The 27,125-nt window shown below is 40.0% G+C and overlaps 1 protein-coding gene across 1 annotated transcript; it reads right to left on the bottom strand.

Moving 5' to 3' along the window:
* Positions 1-18,554: 18,554 nt before the first annotated feature.
* On the bottom strand, positions 18,555-20,602 carry LOC126291771 (ATP synthase subunit s, mitochondrial). Its single transcript, XM_049985455.1, has 2 exons — positions 20,416-20,602; positions 18,555-20,275 (listed from the first exon to the last, which is right to left on the bottom strand). Exons 1-2 carry the CDS (start codon positions 20,430-20,432, stop codon positions 19,687-19,689), a joined length of 606 nt encoding a protein of 201 aa, XP_049841412.1. The 5' UTR covers positions 20,433-20,602; the 3' UTR covers positions 18,555-19,686.
* Positions 20,603-27,125: the final 6,523 nt, after the last annotated feature.

The raw sequence follows: 27,125 nt of genomic DNA, 5'->3' as shown, positions 1-27,125 counted from the left end.
TTTACGCATGACCAAGAAGGTAAGTCATGCCGATGTGGAATGTTCAGCACTAAAACATTTGTGTGTGTCAAATGTCCTAAGCACCTTTTTAGTTCGTGTTTTGCTTTGTGGGTTTCGTTTTTATATACGTCATTTGACCCAACAATTAGCACAACAAAGTCTTCAGAGGATAAGTCAGTAACGTCTGTGGATCGCACATGATTGCAAACTTCCGACATAGAAGCACCAGGCTTTATGTAAGCGATTGTTTGTAAACTGGACTGACCGCTCAGAAGGCGAGCAAATCCACGACCATGACTGTCTGCCATCAAAACTACTTTTCTTCGTTTAGGGATCTCTGCCTGTTTAGAGGGTCCGCCGTCATTATGGCCAAACAATTTAGTATCAGCGCTGGACAAATACTTGATATTTGTGTCACGCAAGTGTTCGGGTCTTTCAGTTTAATTTCCTTTCATAACAGTAGTTGAGTTGTTAGGCATTCTTTTGGATGTATCACTCCGCGTATTTGTATTTTCATATTCAGCTCGGAAGTTAGTTTTATCACATGCACAATGTTTCTTACCTTGCACGGTTGATTGCACATTGAATCTGCTGGTGAACGCGGTATTATGCTCATACAATAACCTTTGTTGAGAATGAGGCACTTTGTTTTTCACTTTGCCTGGAATTTCGGGGTTACTGTGAGGCAAGTTTCACGTAGGTTCACACTTTCCGGCGGTGAGTTTTTTTAGTTCGCTGATCAGAGTGTTAATGGTTAGTTGCACACTACTTAAACGATCATTTAACTTTCTGATTTCATCACTACAATTCGTGCACACGCTGTTTTCATTAGTGTAATTTTCACTTTTTTCCGCACGAACACTATGTATATCAACACTAGCCGCCATCTTCCTCAATTTTTCTTTAGCCGTCTTTCCGTGATCTTAATAAGCCTGAAATAAATGAAAAGCAGGAAATTCTTAGCAATTTGCGACAAATGTGTGCTATTTACGCAGGTATAACATGCAACCATTAACATAATCGTTTTTGCATGGTTAGTGGGTAGTGTATTATAGAGAAATGGGAATATAATAATTTGTATAATATTTCATTAACATAAAGCACCTCGTTTTTACGGGAACATTTCGATGATTTCCACATCAGTTCTGTATTACTTGTCTCTTTTGTTTATTACCATAGATCCTTCAAGTATTGTGTCATCACCACCCAGAAAGTGAGATTGTTTCAAGGAATGGGGGAACAGATCATCCGCAACAAATGAAGTAGATCTCTACATTTTTATGCACCCCGGAGATGATATCGTAAAGGGTGGCGGAGCAGACATGAAACAGATTTGGCAGACCTGGCTGCAGTTGCAAGAACGTATTTTATGTATCCCAGCAACAAGCGCACCTAGTGAAAGATGGTTTAGTAAAACTGGCATGTTACTAACAAATCGCCGCAGCCAATTAAATCCGGAACGCGTTAGTGATTTACTGCTGATCAACAATAACTGTAATTTTGTTTCTGTTGCAAACAAGCGAAAAGGATGACAAAGTACGTCTGTGAATGTTTAATGTTCTTTGTATGCTTTCTTTATGAATATGGTTGTTTTCTAGATGGCAGAGACAGTACTTATTTGATGTTACCCATTACTGAAAGGAAAAATATATCTTATGTTTGGAAATGAGACTTGTCTTCTATCCGTGACTGTATTGAAATATCATTTTACTTTCCAAGTGCTTTATAAATTTAGTTGTGTCACGTACCCAGAGAGAGAGAGAGAGAGAGGCGTTGGATTTGTACAGTACAGTGCAGCGGGACGGGGCGAGGCGAGACGTCAGCGGTGACCGGTCATGCTCTGTTATCCGTGTGTCCGGAATCCGGACAACAGACATGGCGCGAGTACGTGACCAAGCCCAGTCGTGTGGGGCCGGTCACGAGTGGCTCAGTCCCCCCCGTCAACAGGTAGAGTGCAGTTACGCTGCCAGAGCAACAGCCGAAAGCGAACTTTGGGAGGTAGCAAAGAAGAATGGCGCACCCTATACTTGCCGCCAAGGGAGCCATCGAAAAAGGAGACACAGGATCGGAGGCTGGGCATGCCAGACAAACAGAATGGGTCTCCACTGAGTAGAACATCACGCCAGTATAACAGTGGTAGTTCAGCAGCTTCTGCACAGAAGCTCTCAATTGGGCTAGTGCAACAGGTGCCAGTGGCCAAATGGATTCCACAATGGTGGGTTGCATTAAGAGGTATAAGATGGGCAGATGTGTAGACGAATAAAAAAAGCACCCATAGTCTCGAATGGACAACAGATTGGTACAAACAGAGGAGGGTGGTGCGATTCACTACCTAGGAAGTGTCTCTTAGGACACGTAGGACACTGAGTGACCATGTACAGTGTGCGGCCAGGTACGACAGGCTCCAGGAATTTCATAGTTTCAGCCAACAGAAGAGCAATACACCCAAGATCTAAAGACAGTGGAAAAAACTAACTGTGCTGCCAAAAGTTAATACAAAGTGTTTTGCCGATGGAAACGTAAAAGTCATTGTCGATACTCCACGAGTAAAGATAGAAAAAACATCACTGAAGAATCCATTCAAGGAGACCAGTTAATGACAAAATGCAATAGATTAAAAACTTGTCAATGAAAAGGGAGCTGGAGATGCGTGGCAGCAGACAGGCCATAACAAAGTCAAAGGCTATCGCAAAGAAAATGATGCTCAAGACATTCTGCTGGATGAAGGCGCCTGATGAGGCCAAACCAATGCATTTAGTTTGGAATTTACGGCCAGACCATGATGAATTCAAATCCTGCTTTGATTTTCATTGGAAGCATTATACGATCAAACATGAGAAAAAAGACTTTGGGCACCAGGTTGCATCAACATTCTTCATTACCTGATCGACACGACACAGACTTGATGAGGCTTTCCTGGCAAGAAGAAATCACAGATTAAATGAGGCAATCTGCATGTGAAGAACACCTACCAAATTGAACAACTTCTCTTTGGGCTTAAATTTAGCCCAATCTTACTTTCAGCTGCAAATGAGAACTGGAAAGCACATATCAATCACTGTTTCCTACCACAGCTACCTTATTAGACCATAATACTTACATGAATGGCTTTTTTGCGGGTACCAATATTACGAAAAGGATAGGTTACTACTCACCATATAGAGTCACGGACAGGCACAACAAAAACTGTCAAACAAGCAAGCTTTCGGCCAAAAAAGGCCTTCAGCAGAATCAGACAACATACACGTAACTACACACTAGTGCAAATACAACTCTCTCTCACACACACACACACACACACACACACACACGACCACAGAGTCTGGCTGTCGAGATCGGAGTCTGGACTCAGCAGCCACAAGCTCAAGCAATTTTTAGTTTTTTTTTATGACCCCTAGGTTTAGTAACCCCCATATCTACACTGGAGAAAATTTGTTTGAAGATACTTGGCTGCTACTTGGAATAGGTTGGGTTGAACTTCTGTCTCAGCATCTTGTTGTCAGTGGTGCATGTGGATGTCAGCCCTTCCAAGCTGATCATACATTTATGGATCAAAAACTCTCAAGAGGTAAGCACTTTCACCCATGTTTCCTGCAATGCTTCAGAGCAAGCATTTGGTGCAAAAAAAATGGTTCAAATGGCTCTGAGCACTATGGGACTCAACTGCTGTGGTCATTAGTCCCCTAGAACTTAGAACTACTTAAACCTAACTAACCTAAGGACATCACACACATCCATGCCCGAAGCAGGATTCGAACCTGCGCATTTGGTGCAGTTTTGTATGTAAGGTGGTCTATGTATAGTAAGTTTCATGCCTAATTTATTTGCAGCAAATGCAGACTAGCACTTGTGGAACCGCTGGCAACATTAAGTGGGATGAGACTTCTACATAACTACTGCAAGGCTGCCAACACACATAAGCAGAGCAACTCTTTGGACTGACTCAATGGTGACACTTGCTTGGCTAAAGAGTAATCCCAATACTTCAAAAACTTTTGCATGTAACAGGGTAACAGAAATTCATAAGTACACCTTGCCATCCCATTGGGGGAGACATCTCAAACATTACATACAATGGCCATATGGTAGCACAGCCCACTTCGGTTTTCGCAACGGCTCTGTATCTGACCAAATGAATATCTCGCATCTGCTTTTTTGCCAGAGACTGAAGGTTTACACTTGGATCCACAGGTCCTATTTGCAGGGACACTGAAAGTGTTTCAACTCGCTGGAGTCTCAACTCTCTCTTAGATGAGGGCCAGTTGTGTCTAGGTGGGCATCTGCATTATCCCAAATTAACCAATGAAGAACAACAACCATTGATCCTGGATGGAATATATCACGTTATGAGGCCTTTAACTCTACATTCTCACATCCTCTTCAATTTAGAATAGTGCTTTCACTGCTTTGCTCCTCCTCCTGGATACCTCATGCTTGACATCCCACAAAGAAGTTTATTCATGGCTGCTCCTCTTGCAAAATAGCATAGGGCAACACCAGTCAAGTATTAGAAGCTCCACTACCGGCTGACATGGTAGCACCATACATACCCTTTCAAGTCACTGGTGCTGATTTTTCAGGGCCCTTGTATGGCAAGGTAGGAATTATCACAACTAAATGTAGCATCGTACTGTTTACTTATACTATGACTAGAGCTGTTCGCCTACAGCTAGCCCACAATGCAATGATGGATTGATTCTTGTTGGCAATCAAAAGATTTACTGCCAGGTGTGCAATTCCACACCATGTACAATGACAAAACCAAAACATTACATGCACCCAAGAAAGAAATAATGGAAGTGTAGACAGCCACCTCTGCCGATAGGAGTGACCAATACCTCACTCAACAAGATTTAACTTGGAAGTTTATAGTGTCACTTGCAGCTTGATGGCCAGATTGGTGGGACAGAATGGTAGGTTCAAATAAAGATTCCCCCCCCTCCCCCCCCACCCCCAAAAAAAAAGAAAACGTTCCCTGATATTTCAAAATGAATGAAGAAGAGCTACAAACTGTGTTCGTGAATACTGGAGCCATCCTCAACTTCAGACCAATCTCTGAAACTGAAGACTAAGTGCTCACTCCAGCACACTTCCTCGTTGGAAGGAAGCACTGGTGACATTGCCAACAGGACTCATTGTAACAGACTTGATGAGAGAATTTAGCAACTGGAGCAGCTTTTCATTAACTGAACAGCAGTTACACTATCAGCACCTTTCCAACATGGAGAAACCAATAATTGACTGTCAGAAAACAGTGGAAGATTTCTGGAAGTACTGGAGTATGTCATGCTCTTGCATTACCTCCACCAAGTCAAACACCCAACCAGACAATCGTGATGATCTGAGTTGGTGATGATATCTGTCTGCAACGAATAATTCTCCCAAGTCACATGTGGAAGATACTAATACAGGAGCTGAAACAAGGCAAAGATGGAGTCCCACACATAGCCATCCTTGTCACTGACAATAGAAGACACCTCATCGGACGTGTCCGACTGATCCTATCTCTGGAAGGAGACCAGGGTAGGGAGGATGAGGGCAACGGTAAACAATGTCTCAGAATTGTACTGCATCTCTGCTTTTCTAGTAAAAGATGTTACATAATTTTGATGATAAAGAAGTTCTGTGTAATCACATTAAATAATTTTCTAATTGTTTCCACACACCTGTTGTGATTATTAATAGATAGCTAACATCTCAACAGTTTTGGAAATTGGCAGGGCTCATTAAGGAGAGTACTGTGGAAAGGTTTTGAGACTCAAGGTAAGATTCTTATTTTTATAGATATAAGAGCAATTTTTTTTTATAAACACATAAAAACAGAACAGCAGCACAAACAGCATTTCAACAAACTACTTAGACTATCACCACCACCAGTAACAGAAACAAAAAAATGGTTCAAATGGCTCTGAGCACTATGGGACTTAACATCTGAGGTCATCAGTCCCCTAGAACTTAGAACTACTTAAACCAACTAACCTAAGGACAACACAAACATCCATGCCCAACGCAGGATTCGAACCTGTGACCGTAGCAGTCACGTGGTTCCAGGCAGAAGCGCCTAGAACTGCTCAGCCACACTGGCCCGCAACAGAAACAATGCAACCCACTTGCAAGAGAAGAGTAAGTCCATCACCAATCCACCAATCTGCAGGACTTTTGTTTTATTTAATGCACTCAAACTTCAACTGTTTACTCTGTGACACAATAATTAACTATTGTTCATGTTGTGGTATGAATGGACAACAATGAACACACTGTAATTTACCTTTGTTTGCCAGTCCCTTACAAAACTAACTGCTACAAAATGATGTGAAGATTGAAGTGTATGAGAAACAGTATTTACCTGAAGATGTGCTACTTTCAGGCTTAACAAAGAGCTCTGCAGGATGAGTAGAAACCGTGTCTGTGAAATTATAATTCTTGAGGTATGACAAGAAGCACACACACTGTATTTTTACAGATTGATAAATCTGTATTGTTCCAGAAGAAACTCAGAAAAAACATACTGTGTGTTACAAACGTGGATCTGGCATAACTATAGACATGCGACTCTTCCTGAGTAAAAGTAGGTGCCCATTCACGCAATTCATGACTTTGATACCTGACAAGTTTGGACAAAAGTACTGGTCAGCTGTGGTCTAGGGGTAGCGTATTTGATTCATAATCAAAATGTCTTCGGTCCCGGGTTCGATCCCCGCCACTGCCTAAATTTTGATAAATAGTCAGCATTGGCGGCCGAAGACTTCCGGCATAAGAAGTCAGTCTCATTCTGCCAACGGCCTTGTCAAAGAGGGCGGAGGAGCGGATATAGGTTCAGGGCACTCTCTTGTCCTAGGGGTGGGAAATTGCCCCTAAAGGCGGAAGAATCAGCAATGATCAATGACATGAGGATGCAGAAGGCAATGGAAACCACTGCATTAAAGACACGTAACGTGTATCCACAGGACATGTGGCCTGTAGTTGAAGAAGTGTCATGATGATCTCTCCATTGGCAAAAGATTCCGGAATAGTCCCCCATTCGGATCCCTGGTAGGGGACTGCCAAGGGGGAGGTTACCATGAGAAAAAGATTGAATAATCAACGAAAGGATAATGTTCTATGAGTCGGGGCGTGGAATGTCAGAAGCTTGAACGTGGTAGGGAAACTAGAAAATCTGAAAAGGGAAATGCAAAGGCTCAATCTACACTCCTGGAAATGGAAAAAAGAACACATTGACACCGGTGTGTCAGACCCACCATACTTGCTCCGGACACTGCGAGAGTGCTGTACAAGCAATGATCACACGCACGGCACAGCGGACACACCAGGAACCGCGGTGTTGGCCGTCGAACGGCGCTAGCTGCGCAGCATTTGTGCACCACCCCCGTCAGTGTCAGCCAGTTTGCCGTGGCATACGGAGCTCTATGAAGCTGGGCTACGGTCCCGCACACCGTTAGGCCGTCTTCCGCTCACGCCCCAACATCGTGCAGCCCGCCTCCAGTGGTGTCGCGACAGGCGTGAATGGAGGGACGAATGGAGACATGTCGCCTTCAGCGATGAGAGTCGCTTCTGCCTTGGTGCCAATGATGGTCGTATGCGTGTTTGGCGCCGTGCAGGTGAGCGCCACAATCAGAACTGCATACGACCGAGGCACACAGGGCCAACACCCGGCATCATGGTGTGGGGAGCGATCTCCTACACTGGCCGTACACCTCTGGTGATCGTCGAGGGGACACTGAATAGTGCACGGTACATCCAAACCGTCATCGAACCCATCGTTCTACCATTCCTAGACTGGCAAGGGAACTTGCTGTTCCAACAGGACATTGCACGTCCGCATGTATCCCGTGCCACCCAACGTGCTCTAGAAGGTGTAAGTCAACTACCCTGGCCAGCAAGATCTCCGGATCTGTCCACCATTGAGCATGTTTGGGACTGGATGAAGCGTCATCTCACGTGGTCTGCACGTCCAGCACAAACGCTGGTCCAACTGAGGCGCCAGGTGGAAATGGCATGGCAAGCCATTCCACAGGACTACATCCAGCATCTCTACGATCGTCTCCATGGGAGAATAGCAGCCTGCATTGCTGCGAAAGGTGGATATACACTATACTAGTGCCGACATTGTGCATGCTCTGTTGCCTGTGTCTATGTGCCTGTGGTTCTGTCAGTGTGATCATGTGATGTATCTGACCCCAGGAATGTGTCAATAAAGTTTCCCCTTCATGGGACAATGAATTCACGGTGTTCTTATTTCAATTTCCAGGAGTGTAGATATAGTAGGGGTCAGTGAAGTGAAGTGGAAGGAAGAAAAGGATTTCTGGTCAGATGAGTATCGGGTAATATCAACAGCAGCAGAAAATGGTATAACAGGTGTAGGATTCGTTATGAATAGGAAGGTAGGGCCGAGGGTGTGCTACTGTGAACAGTTCAGTGACCGGGTTGTGTCTAATCAGGATCGACAGCAGACCAACACCGACAACGATAGTTCAGGTATACATGCCAACTTCGCAAGCTGAAGATGAAGAGATAGAGAAAGTGTGTGAGGAAATTGAAAGGGTAATGCAGTATGTAAAAGGGGACGAAAATCTAATAGTCATGGGCGACAGGAATGCAGTTGTAGGGGAAGGAGTAGAAGAAAAGGTTACAGGAGAATATGGGCTTGGGACAAGGAATGAAAGAGGAGAAAGACTAATTGAGTTCTGTAACAAGTTTCAGCTAGTAATAGCGAATACCCTGTTCAAGAATCACAAGAGGAGGAGGTATACTTGGAAAAGGGCTGGAGATACGGGAAGATTTCAATTAGATTACATCATGTTCAGACAGAGATTCCGAAATCAGATACTGGATTGTAAGGCGTACCCAGGAGCAGATATAGACTCAGATCACAATATAGTAGTGATGAAGAGTAGGCTGAAGTTCAAGACATTAGTCAGGAAGAATCAATACACTAAGAAGTGGGATACGGAAGTTCTAAGGAATGACGAGATACGTTTGAAGTTCTCTAACGCTATAGATACAGCAATAAGGAATAGCGCAGTAGGCAGCACAGTTGAAGAGGAATGGACATCTCTAAAAAGGGCCATCACAGAAGTTGGGAAGCAAAACATAGGTACAAAGAAGGTAGCTGCGAAGAAACCATGGGTAACAGAAGAAATACTTCAGTTGATTGATGAAAGGAGGAAGTACAAACATGTTCCGGGAAAATCAGGAATACAGAAATACAAGTAGCTGAGAAATTAAATAAATAGGAAGTGCAGGGAAGCTAAGACGAAATGGCTGCAGCAAAAATGTGAAGACATCGAAAAAGATATGATTGTCGGAAGGACAGACTCAGCATACAGGAAAGTCAAAACAACATTTGGTGACATTAAAAGCAATGGTGGTAACATTAAGAGTGCAACGGGAATTCCACTGTTAAACGCAGAGGAGAGAGCAGATAGGTGGAAAGAATACATTGAAAGCCTCTATGAGTGTGAAGATTTGTCTGATGTGATAGAAGAAGAAACAGAAGTCGATTTAGAAGAGATAGGGGATCCAGTATTAGAATCGGAATTTAAAAGAGCTTTGGAGGACTTACGGTCAAATAAGGCAGAAGGGATAGATAACATTTATCAGAATTTCTAAAATCATTAGGGGAAGTGGCAACAAAATGACTATTCACATTGGTGTGTAGAATATATGAGTCTGGCGACATACCATCTGACTTTCGGAAAAGCATCATCCACACAATTCCGAAGACGGCAAGAGCTGACAAGTGCGAGAATTATCGCACAATCAGCTTAACAACTCATGCATCGAAGCTGCTTACAAGAATAATATACAGAAGAATGGAAAAAAATTGAGAATGCGCTAGGTGACGATCAGTTTGGCTTTAGGAAAAGTAAAGGCACGAGAGAGGCAATTCTGACGTTACGGCTAATAATGGAAGCAAGGCTAAAGAAAAATCAAGACCCGTTCATAGGATTTGTCGACCTGGAAAAAGCATTCGACAATATAAAATGGTGCAAGCTGTTCGAGATTCTGAAAAAAGTAGGGGTAAGATATAGGGAGAGACGGGTCCTATACAATATGTACAAAAACCAAGAGGGAATAATAAGAGTGGACGATCAAGAACGAAGAAGGATGTAAGACAAGGCTGTAGCCTTTTGCACCTACTCTTCAATCTGTACATGGAGGAAGCAATGATGGAAATAAAAGAAAGGTTCAGGAGTGGAATTAAAATACAAGGCGAAAGGATATCAATGATACGATTTGCTGATGACATTGCTATCCTGAGTGAAAGTGAAGAAGAATTAAATGATCTGCTGAACGGAATGAACATTCTAATGAGTACACAGTATGGTTTGAGAGCAAATCGGAGAAAGACGAAGGTAATGGGAAATAGTAGAAGTGAGAAAAGCGAGAAACTTAACATCAGGATTGATGGTCACGAAGTCAATGACGTTAAGGAATTCTGCTACCTAGGCAGTAAAATAACCTATGACGGAAGGAGCAAGGAGGACATCAAAAGCAGACTCGCTATGGCAAAAAGGCATTTCTGGCCAAGAGAAGTCTACTAATATCAAATACCGGCCTTAATTTGAGGAAGAAATTGCTGAGGATGTACGTCTGGAGTACAGCATTGTATGGTAGTGAAACATGGACTGTGGGAAAACCGGAACAGAAGAGAATCGAAGCATTTGAGATATGGTGCTATAGACGAATGTTGAAAATTAGGTGGACTGATAAGGTTAAGGAATGAGGAGGTTCTACACAGAATCAGAGAGGAAAGAAATATGTGGAAAACACTGATAAGAAGAAGGGACAGGATGATAGGACATTTGCTAAGGCATGAGGGAACGACTTCCATGGCACTATAGGGAGCTGCAGAGGGCAAAAACTGTAGAGGCAGACAGAGATTAGAATATGTCAAGCAAATAATTGAGGACATAGGTTACAAGTGCTACTCTGAGATGAAGAGGTTAGCACAGGAAAGGAATTCGTGGCGAGCCGCATCAAACCAGTCAGTAGACCGATGACATAAGAAAAAAAACTGTTGATGTTCATAGTGAGCATAGTCTCAGTGGTATCTCTTACCTTGATTAGAATGAAGATGAAGGAGGTTTCATACTATATAGTGATGCATCTCATGGAACCCTTTTGTACCCAAATGTGCCAAAGAATTGAAAGAAAACTCCACCTCCAGTGTAAAAACAGTAGAGGAAGAAGAGAAAAGCACATGCTCCAATGTCTTGAAGGTCCTTCTGTACGCGACAAAATTTTTAAAATGTGGTGATATTTCATTGGTGGTCCATCAGGGAAAGAAAGCGAAAAATGTGATAGTGTTGAGTTTCCTTCACTCTGGTGGTACTATAAATACAAATGAAAAAAGAACTGCAGAACCTGTATGTTATTACAAGATAAAATTTGGGGTTGAAAGAGTGGACAAAATGGCCAGCTAATATTCAGTCAAGGCCTTCTCAAGAAGATGGCCAGTACACTACTCCTACAATATTCTTGACCTAGCAGGAATAAATGCACATGTAGTAGTCAGAACTGTTACTGAGAAGATCAAAAGCAAGAAGTTTTATTCAGAAACTTGGGCAGGAACAATACTCTGGGTATCTGAAGAGTCACTTACTTTACAGGACCACAGACGATTATGAAAAGGGAAATGAAAATGCAGACGAACTAGCACAAAAATGTCAGGTTCTTAAATTCTGCAAGTATACTACTACTAACTGCAGTGCTTGTCAGATGATAATGATGTGTGGAAAAAGCACAAAGAGAAATGACTACAAAAGTGTCAATTGTATACAAGACTAAACCACCTGAAATTGTTCCAAACACAAATAATTTAATTTTTTATGCATTTAGAACTATGTAGCCCAACCCCCCCCCCCCCCCCCCTTCCCGAATTGTTTACTCTTATTAGGTTTTTACAGGTTTCATTGTAGTTGTTACTATGTAGTCTCCCACAGCCAGACTCAGTTTCTCCAGTACAGCTTTCTTACATTAGGACGCACACAATACTCAAAAAACTTTTACGTCATCTTCACCGTAATTTGTTCATTTTAATAAATGGCATTATTTGCATTCTGTTGCATTTTATTCACAATTCTGTATCTTAATAGGCATATATGAGGTGTGTGAGAAAAGTAATGATACTGACAACACTGTGATTGGTGTGGCAGTGCTGTGTTGCTCTACTTGTGTAATGTGTTCATCCCTTCCTGATGCCAAGTGCAGATTTCAGCTCTGTACAGCCACCACATGATTTTTGAGTGTGTCCATCCATGATTTGTGTTAACGGGAACATTCCTTACCATGAACACAAGTTTTTGGTGGTACAAATCATTTTTGAAGGCTTAGAACATGCTGAAGATGGACCTAACTCAGGGAGACCTTCAACTCCAAAAAATGACCAAAATGTCGAATGTGTGCTCTTTTGAGATCAGACCCACATTTTATAATAAGGATGATGGGTGACTAAACTTAAGACTTTCACTGTACATCAAATTCTGATTGAAGGCAGACATGTGGATGCCGCATCATGACAACACTCCATGTCACACAGCCACTTCCATCACAAAATTTTTGATGTGTTGTTTTCCAGCCCTCCTATTCACCTGATCTGAGTCCTTGTGAGCTTTTTCTTTTCCTGAAACTTAAAGATGTCTTAAAAGGACATCATTTTTGGACTCTGCGAACATTCCAAAGCATGTGACCAACATGTTAAAGACCCTACCAGCTGAACCCTTTCAGCGCTGCCACCAAGAATAGTAACAATTCCACCAGTGTACAGCTTTCAAAGGGAATTACTTTGAAAGGGTCAATATTGCTGTTTGAGAAAAATAAAAACTTTGGCAGATTAAAAAATCAGTCTCATTACTTTTCTCACACACCTCACAAATAACATAAAAACATTAAAATATAATAATTGCATATAATTATGAAATAGTCATCCAGAACATTATTCTTACATAGCAGGGGTCGAATTGACCTCTCTGTGCATTAGAGGGGGTAAGGAAAGGCTGGGTGTCCTACTGTTACTAATAATTGTGGGACCAACAACTGTTATGTAACGAAGTCATTGGGATTTCCACTGCAAGCTAAAAACGTTATTTAAGGAAAGAAGTACCAAGATAATGTGACAAACCACCACACTCATCTTTCTGTAACTGTAAATTCTGCTATTATGTCACTGAGGATTGACACACTAAATTAAAGTCAGATACATAGGTAATACAAGGCATAAGGAAATCATAAGAAAGTCTAAGAACTTAATGCAGCAGCAAACAAAATGCAGTTACGAATAATATGTAAGGTGTTACATCATATACACTCCACAAACCATTGAAATTCATTGCAGAGAATACCTTCCATTGTACCAAATATTAACATTTATTATCATCCCATTCACATCTGAATCGTGGGAAGAGTGACTATTCAGCTGCCCGTGAGAGCATTCTTTTATTATCTATTACATCTCAGTACAAAAGCACATTACGAATTATACTTGGAGCTGCTTCTAGCCTCATCTAAAGCCACTAATCTGATTGAGCAAACTCTACGGTTTAGCAAATTTAAAGATATGGACTCCAGGAGGTCCTTACAATTTGTTTTACATATGTCTCTCTGACAGAAATGTTTCATGAATGTATAAATTCTTTTTCAGGGCATTTAGTGGAGTACCTTAAGCTCTGTGATAGGTCCTCTGGTTTTTATAAATTACTTAACATAACAGGAGTCAGTAAGAGGACCAGTGTGTTCACAGATGACATTAGTCTCTTCATTACAGGAAACAGCAAAGGTGATCAACACCAAAATGCCTCTATGACAGCATAGGAACCAGAAAAATAAAATGAAATGATCATGTGGCACTGATGGCCGGGAGGCCCCATCTGGGGAAGTTCGGGCACGGGGTGCAAGTCTTATTTAAGGTGATGAGGACAGCATAAATTAGATGGGTTAGAAAACTGTCTCACTGTCAAACAGAATAACACAGTGTGGGGCCAACTTTAGAGAGACCAAGAGCCAGAAATAATGATGTGTTAGATACAAGCTGCTAAAGGTGGGAAAAGCATGTTGAACTACTGAACAAAATGGTGGGTATGTGTTTATAGCACTCAAAGACCATTTAAGCCAAATGTTTAAACAATACTTGGTGTGTACAATGCAAATGTTTATAACCTTTTATGGTATGGTGTACTCTTCTAGTGAAATTCACGTGTGCAAAACATCTTATAAGCTCCAGAAAAAAGCCACAGTCAATGAAAGTATGTACATGGAACATCGATATACATCTAAACTACTTCTTCTCCCTTCTCTCTTTGCCCATCTCCTCCAAATTCCCTCCCTCTCTCATGTTTCCTCCCACCATCCTCTCTGTCCTCTTACATATCTGTCTGACCTTGAGCCTTGTTTGTTATTGGGAATGAAACCCTGAGTGGAAACTGAAGTTGCTTAAAATGAATGGGCAAGGTTACAAAATTTCGCACAATTCAGACTGTGTAATAGTACTTTAATCATACAAATAGAACTTTCCTGGTGACTGTAAAGCTGATGGTAAGAAAGAAAACAAAATGACACACCGTTGTGTATACAATCTCTGTTTGAAAAATAATGAAGCGTACATGGAAAGGAGGAGGAATGTCAATGCGACATGAAAAATGAGGTAATACTTACAATCTATACCTCACGATCAGGAGAATTGTCAGTGAAATACAACAAATCGCACAATCCACATACAATTGATGACAGGGGTGCGAAACAACAGAACAAGAAAAGAAAGGAAAATGTGAACTTGGTATGTGGCATGATACTGAGTTTGCAGTCAGTTGTTTCACCTTACCATGTGTTAGCTGTTCACAATTGTAGTTTATTGCTTATTTTGCATGTAATTACATGTCTAAAGAATATAATGGTAACACAAGTCTGGCATCAACCAAGAAGAGACCTAATTTGGGTCAAATGACTGAGGTAAGAAACTTAAGGCACTATCTCATGAAGAAGGGAAAGACGGTCATTGCAGTAAATTGCCATGTTTCACCAACACGTCTGAGGACGACAGAAAATAGGTTTTTTCACAACTTTAATCTGCTTGCAACTAGAAACAAATAGAGTATGTACTTATGTGGCCTAACAGACATTATGCCAATCACTCAAAGGAGATCTAGGGAAACCAAATTTGAAGCACAGTTTCATGATTAAAGTTACAGGTGTATGGTTAGAATTCCAGTAGATCGGCATATGGTTAAAATAAATGTACATTACAAAGCATTTCTGTCCATCTTTGGTATTTCTAAGGAACAGCTAGTGACCTTACAAAAAACCAAAGGCCTGGAGAAACTCAGGTTGACAGACAAGGAAAACACAAACCAATCAAAAAAAACACTCAGAATTAATACTGCATTCTATTGAGGATCACATAAAGTACTTTAAATGAAGACAAAGCCATTATAGTCTCTATGATTGAAGGAAAGTGTACTTGCCAGACAGCTTATCAGTTAGAAAATGCATGCTATGTTTATGGATAAGAATCCCAATAGTCCAGAGTCATAGATATCTACAGGAAAATATTCTGTAACAAATTTAACATCAGTTTGGGACAGGTGCAGTACATGTGACACTTACGTGGCTGAGGTTAAAATTAGAATCCCACAACAAAACAATGTCAAGAGTGTGCAGAGGGTAAGGAAATTGAAGCTCAAATATATCACTTGGGCATGCAAAACAAATTGCATCTTAAAAAAGTTGAACAGTTTTATACATGTACATGATTTGAGAGGTTCACTACCAAGAAAGATTTTGATACAAATGCAATTGCAATGGATTTTTCAAAGGAAACAATGGAAAGTCCACACCGGAATAAAAACACTGTAGGAAAGTATAGATTGCTACTTATCACACAGACGACACATTATGTTGCAGATAGTCACAATTAGAACTCTCCAACACTAAGCTTTTGACCACAACCTTCATCAGCAAACGAGAAATATCATTCATACACAAAAGAACACACACCTCATGCACACAGCCTCTTATATTTTCTTTTGTTAATCTTCTCAACATCTTTAGCAGTCGCGTATTAGGTGTGCTTGCTTGTGTGTTTGAATGGTATGTGTTTCTATTTTGCAGATGAAGGTTGTGGCCAAAAAAGTGTCTTTATTGTGCCTATCTGCATCTTGACGTGTGTTCTTTATGGAAAGTAGCAATTTATCTTTTCCTACATCGTTGATTTCCAAAATAATTTAGCCATATCTAATTCATCCACTAACGACATATTACTGCGGATAGCTTTCGCCGTTTTACTTTAAGGTACACGTTTTGTCTAGTGGGCACTTGGCAGTCTATACATACCCAGACAGTTGCATATAAAACTGACCTTAGATGAAGTGTGTTCTATGATACATCACTTTGTATTTGTGAATGTGGTGAAGAGGTTAAACACTTCATAATCTTCAGTAATTCTGCATGCAGACAGAACAAGAACGGAACTGTTTCCAGGTTTCTTCACTTTGCAGTACACCTTGTGAAATGCCTAGATTCTATGACAATAGTATTTGCAATTTGCGTACTCACCGTTAAGAGAGCAACGGAAATAATTAATCGAAGCTGAAATGTCCAAAGACTGGGTGGATCATTTAAGGGCGTGCCAGAAACAAGCACTTTCCTTTACGTGCAACTGAAGTTGATCAACTAACGATTTGTGAATGGACCAAGTTCTTGACACTCTTATACAGAAAGGTTTGCCATTTTAAAACAAGACCTATAAGGGAACTTATCTCCATCCAGCATCCACAATTCATGTCACATTGATTGGGAAGGACCTGTTGTAAATGCACCCAAGATAAACTCTATACTTTCCAGAAACACCAGTTAGTGAGTGTTTCTTCCAGAGACACCTTATGAATGTAAGTGTGCATTCACAAACAAGCTGAGAATACTGAAGTTTTAAATGTGTAATATCTGTTTGTGGTTTACATCCAATCTCTGAAGCAAAATTTATTGATCTGCAAGTCCTCAGATCATTTTGTGGACCAGAGAGAAGATACTCCATTGATGCACTTCCTCACTTTTGACTCAGTGGAATAATATAACTTGGCAGGTTTTATTAAAAGTGACATTATAAAAATTAATTCTACATTTTCATTATGACCTATGTCCAATGCCAATACCTTATGGTAATCTTACATAATTTATGTACAAATATTAATGTATACAATATTAAATAAAAGAATTTATTTGGGAGAAACAAATTTTCTAATGTTTTACATACCCTCTTGATTGCAGTTGAAACTTGCTATTGAGAAAGAAATCTAAACCATACAAATTTTCACACACAGCACATCTTTTCCTGCTCGCAGTCAGTTTCAACAGGCTGTACATTTTTTTAAATGACAACGCATAGGTTATGTCCACTTCTATGTTTATTACAGTACTGTGAAAAATTTTAAGCAAATCTATTACGACCTTTTCTTGATCTTTTGGTAACAATGTTTCTCCATTAATGCAAAAAATTGAAGTTTGTTGGTCAAGTACTTCCAAAATTTTTGGTAACAACTTTAAACAACTTGTCTTTATATAGCAGTACAGATTTCTGTTGCTGCTTCAGTGCTTTGGTTGTTTCAGTGCAATTGGTTATCCAGCAAAAAATCGAAATGCACCTGGGTGGATTTGTGTGTGATGAGAATGATTGGTTTGTGGGGCTCTCAACTGCGCAGCCATCAGTACTCATATGAAGTCCCAACTTTTACACAGTCCAATTTTATTCACATCCCACTCTACCCACTACCATGAATGATGATGATGAAGAAATGATGAGGCCAACAAAAACACCCAGTCCCTGGAAGAGAAAATCTCCAACCCAGCCAGGAATCGAACTCCGAACCCCGTAATCCAGAGGCAGCAAAGCTAGCCACTAGACCACAACCTGCAGACAGATTTGTGAGAGATATCTATACTGCATCCTCCTTCAGATATTGACCTGCCTGTAACATTGTAAAGGGTATGAATAATAACAACATGCATTTCCTTAGAAGATGCCACAACAAAAACTAACTGTTAGGAAAAAAGTGGACAACGCCTAGCATTAAGGTACCTGCCCTGAAGATGGATGTCTGCTAGAATTTAAAACTGGACTAATTGTACAATTCTAGCCTACCACCACCGCCATCACCATACACAAAATCCTAAACAGACAAAATAAAAAAAAAAAAAAAAAAAAAAAAAAAAAAAAAAAAAAAAAAAAAAATCATGGCAAAATCACTATTACAAGGAAAAAAGGTAATGTTAATTATCTCCTCTCTAGAAGTTAATAAATACGTTTAGAGCAATGTAATGCAATAAAAGTTACTATTAATTCATGTAAACAGCATACAATACTACATACACAAATAAAATGTGTTGGTTTGTAAGTCAGCTTACCTGTTCCGCATTAAAAACAGGCATCCTGAGTATCAGTGGAAAATATAGATATGCAGTTAAAGAAATCGGTTTTTTGATAAAGTTTCACACCTTCAGACGGATTTAAGAATCAAGAGCTCAAACTTAACCATACTTGTACAAATAAGATAGTACACAAAAAGTGTATTGTTATGGTACATGGTTGCTTTATGTTCATTAGATCAATGGGAAGAAAAAAAATTGCACAAGTGAAAATGGCTACAGTGCTATAAGCATTGCAGAAACAACTATAACTATGTGTACTTGATGTTAGTTTCTTCACATAACATAATGGTGTGGTGCATGACAAAACATTTGCGCAAACGGACATTACAAAACAATATGTGCTTCCTTTACATCTAAATCAGCTTCTGAAATTTAAGTTGTGGAGACAGCCTGATCGGTACAGTACACTGTGATCTATCTAAATTGGTAACAGTTTGGTTGAGAGTTGGCAATGCAGTATTTAACATGTCAGTTAATGCACTTTCTATCCCTGTAAAGGACTCAATGTAGATTTGCACTGTACTGCAAAAATTCTAATTACAATGCGGATTTCTGAAAAATAATTACATCTTTACATAGCACCTGCATATTAAGTACACAATGACTGCATTGGTAACTTATCAAATTCTTGAAGTTAAATAATATTCCATTCTTATTGTAAATAAACCCCTTTCAATAAATATCTGTGCAGTCACATAAATATAAAGTATTGATTAATTTCAAAACAAGATCTTTGATAGTATACTAAGTTACACCTTGACAACTTTTCTGATTCTTCTTCAAGTGACTTATTTGGCAAGATAGAGTATATGACGTTGTAAACACAGATGTTAACAAGGGATATGACACACATAGTACTATAAAGACTTTTAAAGAACAACTACAACTCAATATCAAAACAATGCCATTAGAATTTACGTAAATCTAGTGTGTTATTCAATGTCCTTTATTTCGTCATAAACAGATTAAGGCTAGGAAATGTAGCTATGACTCTTAAATAACGTAAGTAACAGATATTATAAATGAATATTTTACACTTCATTAACAACAGAGGTGGAGAATGATCACAAATTTTGATACTTGATTCTACGCTGCGATCAGACCTACACTGATCGTTTTGCACGAAAACCACCGTGAATATGTATTACTTCGTTTCTGGCCGCGAACAATATGATCTACTTCGGTAACATTGTTTTGTCCAGTTCACATCACCATAGTACTGAAAGCAGGTACAATGACAATATTATCATACTCAGGTCTTAGTCAGTATTACTTGTAATCAATCATACAGGATTTCAGTCCAGTCTTCAAAAAATTAACAGTTTTTTCTTTATCTTTTACACCAGGCAAATTAAACAGTATCAATGTATTCAAATTTTCCAAAGCCACAAGTGAAGTAATACCTTTATCCGTAACGTTCCCGCAAGAGCTAACTTGCAAATGTTTTAATGAACGCTTTAAAATCGCTAATGATCCTAAGGCGTCGTCATCTATGTTGTGACATTTGTGTAGTTTTATAAATTTAATGTGGTTGCACCCTTCGAAATAGGGAAATCCATAACCCATAATGCTAGAATGTGATGCATCGATTTCTTCAATATATTGTTTTTCCCCTGCTGCTGCTAATTTGTTATAATCTGTTACATAGTCCTTTTCTGAGGCCCATTTGATGGAAGCCCCATTTTTCATCAACCATTCGGCACACGCCCTATCCGGCCCAACGGCTTTTATTCGTTCCGTATCGACATTATTCCAAATTTTATTTAACCAGTGGTAAAACGTTCTTTTCGCAGAGGCTCCTACTAAGTGGGAACCTGACGGCATCATGGTGCAGCATAGTCTGCCTAATGCACTCGAGCTGAAACAGAACATTGCTTATAATTCCCTAGATTTATTGTTATATATCATTTACACTATTTTCACTAATACTATTTTTTACGGAAAGAGAATCCTCGGCATAACGCGTAACCCAAGTTTCAAATCATTTCGAGACATCACCTGTTAAGAAATAACATATCGCGAAGCAATCAACAATAAACACACGAATGTTTATTTTGCTGCGGAACACTCCGTTCCAAAGATAGTCAGCCAATAAGAATGGAAACTACAATCAGCCAATGAAAACATTCCACACTAAATAATCTGTGAAATTCGACTATGAACGGAACATTGGACTAGAGATGGGCAGAAATTAAAACTTCTGGGAATCGAATACAAGTCTGAGAACTTCGTCAAGTATAGCAATTCACTCGCGTACTAGCTCTGGTTTATGCAGTTAAAACAATGTGAGGGGAAACTCCGTGCAGATGAGTAGGAGCAATGACTCTCGCGCTATTTAAAAGAAACTGGCCCACTTAAATGCAGGATAACTATATAAGGCCGTTTCACGCTGGATTGCCACGCCACGTCACTTTAGGATGTATTAGCATATGTGATACATAAAGTTGGAATATAATATCGACATTGACTAACTAACAATGATAAAGTTTAGCAAAGAGAAACTTCGCAACGAATATTCTTGATTAATTTTGTATGGAAAATCACTGAGAAGTGAAACATTTTAAAACATGGACATTTACTTGCTAGCGAAAATATATACATAGAAACATATCAAATAACAGTTATAGGCGAATAGATAGAGGCTGTTTGTCCAATTCATTAGATTTTTTTCTCCTGTGCAGCAATTTCAATTAATAAAATTATATTTAATCAGCATTGCCCCATCAATTTATGTTGTTATTTATACTCAGTGTGGGCATCAGCTCCGTTCTGTTATTCTAAAACCTAAATAACTTTTTGCCTTTTTCAGATATCTGGTTTCCCTTGCGGAAGGATATTGAATAGAAAAATATCCAAATCGTCGTGGAACATTTGCAAGTTTTCACGAAAATAAAGCAAAATAATATAATACAGACGCAAAGACACAAACCACACAACTGTTATTTTTTTTTTTAAAGGACAGCGCGAGGGGGAAATACTATAGGTAACTTCCTTTGTTAGCAGACGACAACATAGTTACCACCACCAACGAGAAACCTTGATGTGAAGTTGGGCTGTGTGAATAGTGGCGTTTAAATTGTATTGTGGAAACACGATTATTCTCGAAAGTTCTCGTACATGTAGGGTCGGATCGCCAAGAACCCGCCATAGCGAGGAGGGGTCTAGGCATCGTTTCGACACCAGTGTGTCATGTCATTTCGGGAATGGGGCGGCGACATCATCTGGAAATGTTGACATCGCTGTATCATTCTCTCCACCATCTGGGGGGGGGGGGGGGGGGGAGCACAGCTGAAGACCCTTGTGGCATGTAATAGAGGAGAGGTAGATATACAATATTCTCTTTTGATGGGCTAGTCCTTCATCACTTCCGTGGTGCAGTAGTATTCATACCAACTTAAGCCACTGAACGGAGACAGCCAAGGGCTTGCTACTCAGCAAAATAACGGATGTTTTATGACCACACTACTGCACTTTATGAGTTTTAGAATATGGTTGTTCTAGAGCTGACCAGATATATCGTCACACAAGACTACGTGCCTACAGCTTTTCTATACCATGTGGATAAATACCTGCTGCACGCTGTGTGCCTGAGGAGAGATGTACGGACGTGAGCAATATGTTATTTCACCCTAGCTACTAAATCTAGTAATTTTCAGCCCACTGAACATTGAGAGGGAAGCAGAAAGTCAGTGGGATGAGCCATGCATTCGCCATAGAAAATATTCTTTGTAGGCAGTGTGTACACCCAACCATACCCATGGTAGGGCTTCAGTTCACTGCCAGGAATTGCATATCAGAGGAGCCTTAAGCACGGTATAACAACATCTCTCTAGTCGATTACTTTGCAGGTGATTGGCTGTAGTTCAAAACCGTTGTATGCCACACAGTCTGCACAACTTCTGGAATAGATGGGATTCGAAATATCGCCCCTGGCCCATAGTTATCAAAGATGTGCAGCCGAAACATGCACTCCACAAGTGTATGAAGGTAAGAGCAGTCTATCTGACTGTCATGCCCATAAATGGATCTGCTTCCAACCAGCATGGCTACCTATCAATGGCTGAAAATATACAGTGCTAAACATGCAATGCTCTCACTAGATTCAAGTGAGAGTGTTGCAGTCTCCTTTTTGGAAGGCCAAATCTTGCTGTGCTGGCAGTTGAGGAAAGCACAAGTTCAGTTCCTGCAGTTGGCCTTAACACTGGGCCACACGAAACGTTCCATCACTAACTCTGTGTTATGGCAGGTGGCAGGGAATGACAAGTTATGTATTGTTGTCAATAGGTTTGTTGGATTTAACTGGGATCAGTGGACATAATTTGCAAGGCTATATCAAGGCTCAGTACATGTTCCACCATTAAGCCAGTGCTGCTGTCTGTCAAGAGCAGTTTTACCTGTTGATTCTTCCTTTGTTCCTTCACCATTTCACCAAAATCTGTCATTGAACCAAAGCATGACAGATAGTTGGCAACTTCACTGTCCGCTCCATTTATGTTGCAAATATTAGTAGTGAATTGGTCAATGTGATCCAAATAACAGAAGCAGTGAGGAGTATAGTTTTACTTTGGGTGTGAATCGTATGTACAAGAGGTGTTGGTAAGTGAATATGATAAACAGGTGTCCTTCAGTATCTCCCAGAAATACTTAATGGCTTTATAGAGAGCCAATAGTTCCTGATCATAAGCCGACACAGCTGTCACGAAAAGAACTTTAGTGGTCGTTTCTGGCTTTCTACAGTTTGTTGCAAAACTATAACTCAGCTGCTGTTTTGCCGGAGCCTGTAGTTATGGATAGTTGTGCTGAAGGTGAAGGGTATGTCAGAGTGATGGCACTGTGACGGCGCCTGTTGATAATATCAGACTAATGTTGATATCTGAGTACCATTCATTGAGGATTTACTGAGAGCATTTTATCTGCAAGGCATTAGTAAGGGGAGCCGGAATCGTTGTAGCATGAGGGGTATGACACATATAAAAGTTAACTATTCCCAGAAGTCTTCGAAGCTCATATAATGTAATAAGGTATAGTGCTTGTCAGATGAGTTCATATGTTCTTGTAGTGGTCTGATTCAGTGTTAGGTCACCAAATGTCCCAAGAATGTTACCTCCTGTTGTGTAAATATCACATGTCCTTCTTTACTACTCTTCCAAATTTTTCCTGCATGCAGATCAGATGAAGGTGTTCTTTGTGGTGCTCAGGCGAATAGAAAAAATTCAGTATATCATCTAAGTGTGGGAAACAGACTGGAATGTGACTGAGAACTCTATAGATAAAATGGTGCCTTGTCTCGGTAGCATTTCGTTTTAGCCCAGATGGCATGTACAAGTTCATATAATCAATAAGGAATGATGATGTCAGCCTTACAAAAGTCTTTCATTGCCACTGGGATCTCTAGGTATGCCTTTACGAATCAAAAACACAACATGTAGAAGCATCACCAACAATTGAGCTAAATCCTGGATATTGGAGATGGGATACCTGTCTAGTACCATTTGGGAAAAACACTAAACACAACGCTAGTAACCCTAGGAAGACAAGGTGATTCACTGATGTCGCAGTCATTGATGTGTAATTGCTCTGTGGTTACTGCTTGAAGTCCATGGTTTGGGAGAGTAGATGTAAACAGCAAAGACTCCAACTGGGCTATATATTTATGAATGCTATGTACCACCGCCTTATGTAACTGTTTCTCACCCACATTAACTCCAGTGTTCACAGCATCCAACTTCAACAAGATCTGAGGTAATTTCTCATTCAGATATTTGAACCCTTTACCTTTTTGAGATTGAGGGGACTTGGTGTTGGAAATTGCGTTAATTCTTAACAGTGATAGATGATGGTTGACTTCAGTTATTTGGCTGCACTTCTATACAAAATTTTGTGCAACACCACAATTTTGTACTATAATTTTGAACATTCTATTTTCAAGTCTATATACCTCTGCTGCGCTATAACCAGTTGTTTAATTAGGAAGTAGTAAGAGTCTTGAAGCTCTTCTGTCGATGATATGGAGGATTTGTTGACATCTGAAGGGTAGGAGCCGGTGGTTTGCCAAAAACACTGTGAATGGAATCACCAGAATCGCTTTTGTTAAGTATTCTCTCCAATAAACTGAGGCACAGATGAAGTGGCACATCTGACACCAAGATTATCCATCTAAATGTTGGGCCAAGACCCAAGCGGATAGTGCATATGGTAGTGTTGTACAAATTAATAGATATATCATTCGCCAGGGATGTAGAAGAGATTCTAAAGTGAGAGAAATGGTAGCTGTATTTGGGATTGTGATTATTTCAGAGCCTGGATCAACTAAAATATAGTGGCCTGTATTTCTGTCAAGAATAAATAAATGATCACTATGCTTGTAACCGCGAGGAAAACTGGTTTGGGCTATACACATAAGGTTTAGATGTACTTTTTTACACATGTACCTGTGACACCTACTGGAGGTTATGTTGGGATTTGGGTACGAGAATGGTGTGATGCACTTTGAAACATCTGTTCCAAAATGTGGATGAAATCAACACTAGCATTCTCTCTGGCAGATATTTCTATAATTTTGAGTGACATCACTGGGGGCTGGCTGGACTGGTGCATGTAGCAAACTGCTACAGATCCTGTGAGCTGAATTGTGTTGACCTCCAGCGAATACACTGTTTTCACTGGATGTGTTACGCTTATTTCAGCTACCAGTGGCTGTTTTGTAAAATAAAAACATGAAACAGCTGCTCAATCCGCAGTCTTTTATTGTGTACATGACCGATTTTAGAACACTTAAAGTTCCATTGCCTGGTGTAAAAAATAAAATCACTTAACCATCTGAGGCCATCTTCACCCCAGCATTGACATGTTACCAAAGGTTCCATGTGAAAAGAATAAAAAGAACATAAATTCCATAAAACCATTCCCCCATGCTGTGCAACAAGGAACACAAATAGTAAAACTATGTCAACTATGACATGTGCCTGGTTTTGACGTAGTTTTCCTGTTTGTGTTCCCGGTCACACAGCACAGGTGAAATGGTTTTTATTGAATTTATGTCCCTTTTATGGTTTTGACATGGAACCATTGGTTCCACAACAACAATGGGGTGAAGATTATCTCAGGTGGTTAACTAATTTTATTTTTTACATCAGATGACGAAACTTCAAATGTTCCGCAAATGGTCATGAACGCAATAAAAGATTGTGGATTAAGCAACTAATATTACAGAATGGACTTATACAGTTGCCACTGCCCTATTAGAAGAACTCTTTGTATCAATGGCTGTGGTAAGATGCAATATGGCTACCGCTGTTGTAGATGCTGATGTTTCCTGGGTAGTAATGGTGTTGATGTAGCAGTGCAAAAATCCGACCAGCAATCTGCAATTTGTTATTCTGCATTTTGCCTTGGTTAGTAATCCAAAAACTTGGATCTGAGAAGGTAATTTGCTTGGCCATATTGCCCACAATTCATCATCAGGCATAAGATCAGTGTACACTAATCCCTTAGATTTTGTCAGAAATGGGAAAGTGTTGCTTTGGTAATTTGCACAACAATTGCAAGGAACCCACCTTTGTTGTTTCAAATTTATGAATGATCAGGGATGGCAGAATGATGTCTGTCACCGATGATAGATGCGTAATCCCCAGTATCCCCAGCATTACACAACAAAATGGAATATTTCACCACATCGTTAACGTTCTTGTGGTAGACACAACAGTTTCTGTCATGGTAAACCAAGTGTGTGAGTGTAAGGTGAAATAACAGCAGTTTATGTAATGCATACGGTGGTGAATCAACATCATTGAAATTGTGTCTGTATCACACCAAGTAACATGACCTAGAGGTGTTATTGTAGGGAATCCCATTGATCATGTGCAGCACATAAGAAACCTGTAAGTCTCCATGTGTGATCTGGCCACCCATTTCCATTTCTAGCATCGACGTAGAATGGTAAGCATATGGATTGTGGTCATGATGCTACACTTTCGCCTTAAAATCTGATTCAGGTTCAGAAACACATATTTGTAGCTGGGTATTTTGATTCCCATTTGTAATAAAGTCCACAAGGCCCAAGGTATTGGTGACGTTACCTTGTTGTACATGTTCCACATGGTGTTTCACTCAAATATAATTTCTCTCTTTATGTGATAAATAAAATGCTCCAAATCGTTTGTTGGACTTGTAATCCACCAGACACAGACCTTTGTCAACAACCACTGTTCACTGTTTGACGAGAATTCAGTGTTGCATATTTCCAAAGCTTTAATGAAATGGTATGCTTGTCACTGGTCACCAGTGTTGGAAATTCGGTGCAGGTGGGTAGACACTATAACATTTGTGTACTGTAATATTGAAATTGATCCACCTTATTTGCATAAAATGAAAGAAACTGATATAAACATACGTTAAAGTTAGCTTTCATCAACGAACTGGTCAAAAGCAACAAGGATAAAGACATAATAGCATCCTTAGCCTTAGTTTCAGTCAGTACATTGACCTTTTACAGGTCATTGTTCCCACAGATGTATGCCATTGAAATCCAGTATTTATTCTGCGATTACACCATCTATTTCTACTTCTACACCTATCTGACAAACGATCAGGTAAGTGAGTATCATATTCAGATATCCTACGTTTTTTATGTTATGTTTTCTGGCATGTTCCACATCCATGAAATTCATCTAATTTCTGGGACCATGGAACGAAAATACAGAGCAGAG

This window comes from Schistocerca gregaria, chromosome 9, assembly GCF_023897955.1.
Source record: "Schistocerca gregaria isolate iqSchGreg1 chromosome 9, iqSchGreg1.2, whole genome shotgun sequence".
In the NCBI taxonomy this organism is placed as follows: domain Eukaryota; kingdom Metazoa; phylum Arthropoda; class Insecta; order Orthoptera; family Acrididae; genus Schistocerca; species Schistocerca gregaria.
Note: the sequence above shows the minus strand (reverse complement) of the source record. Positions and strands in the feature narration are given on the sequence as shown.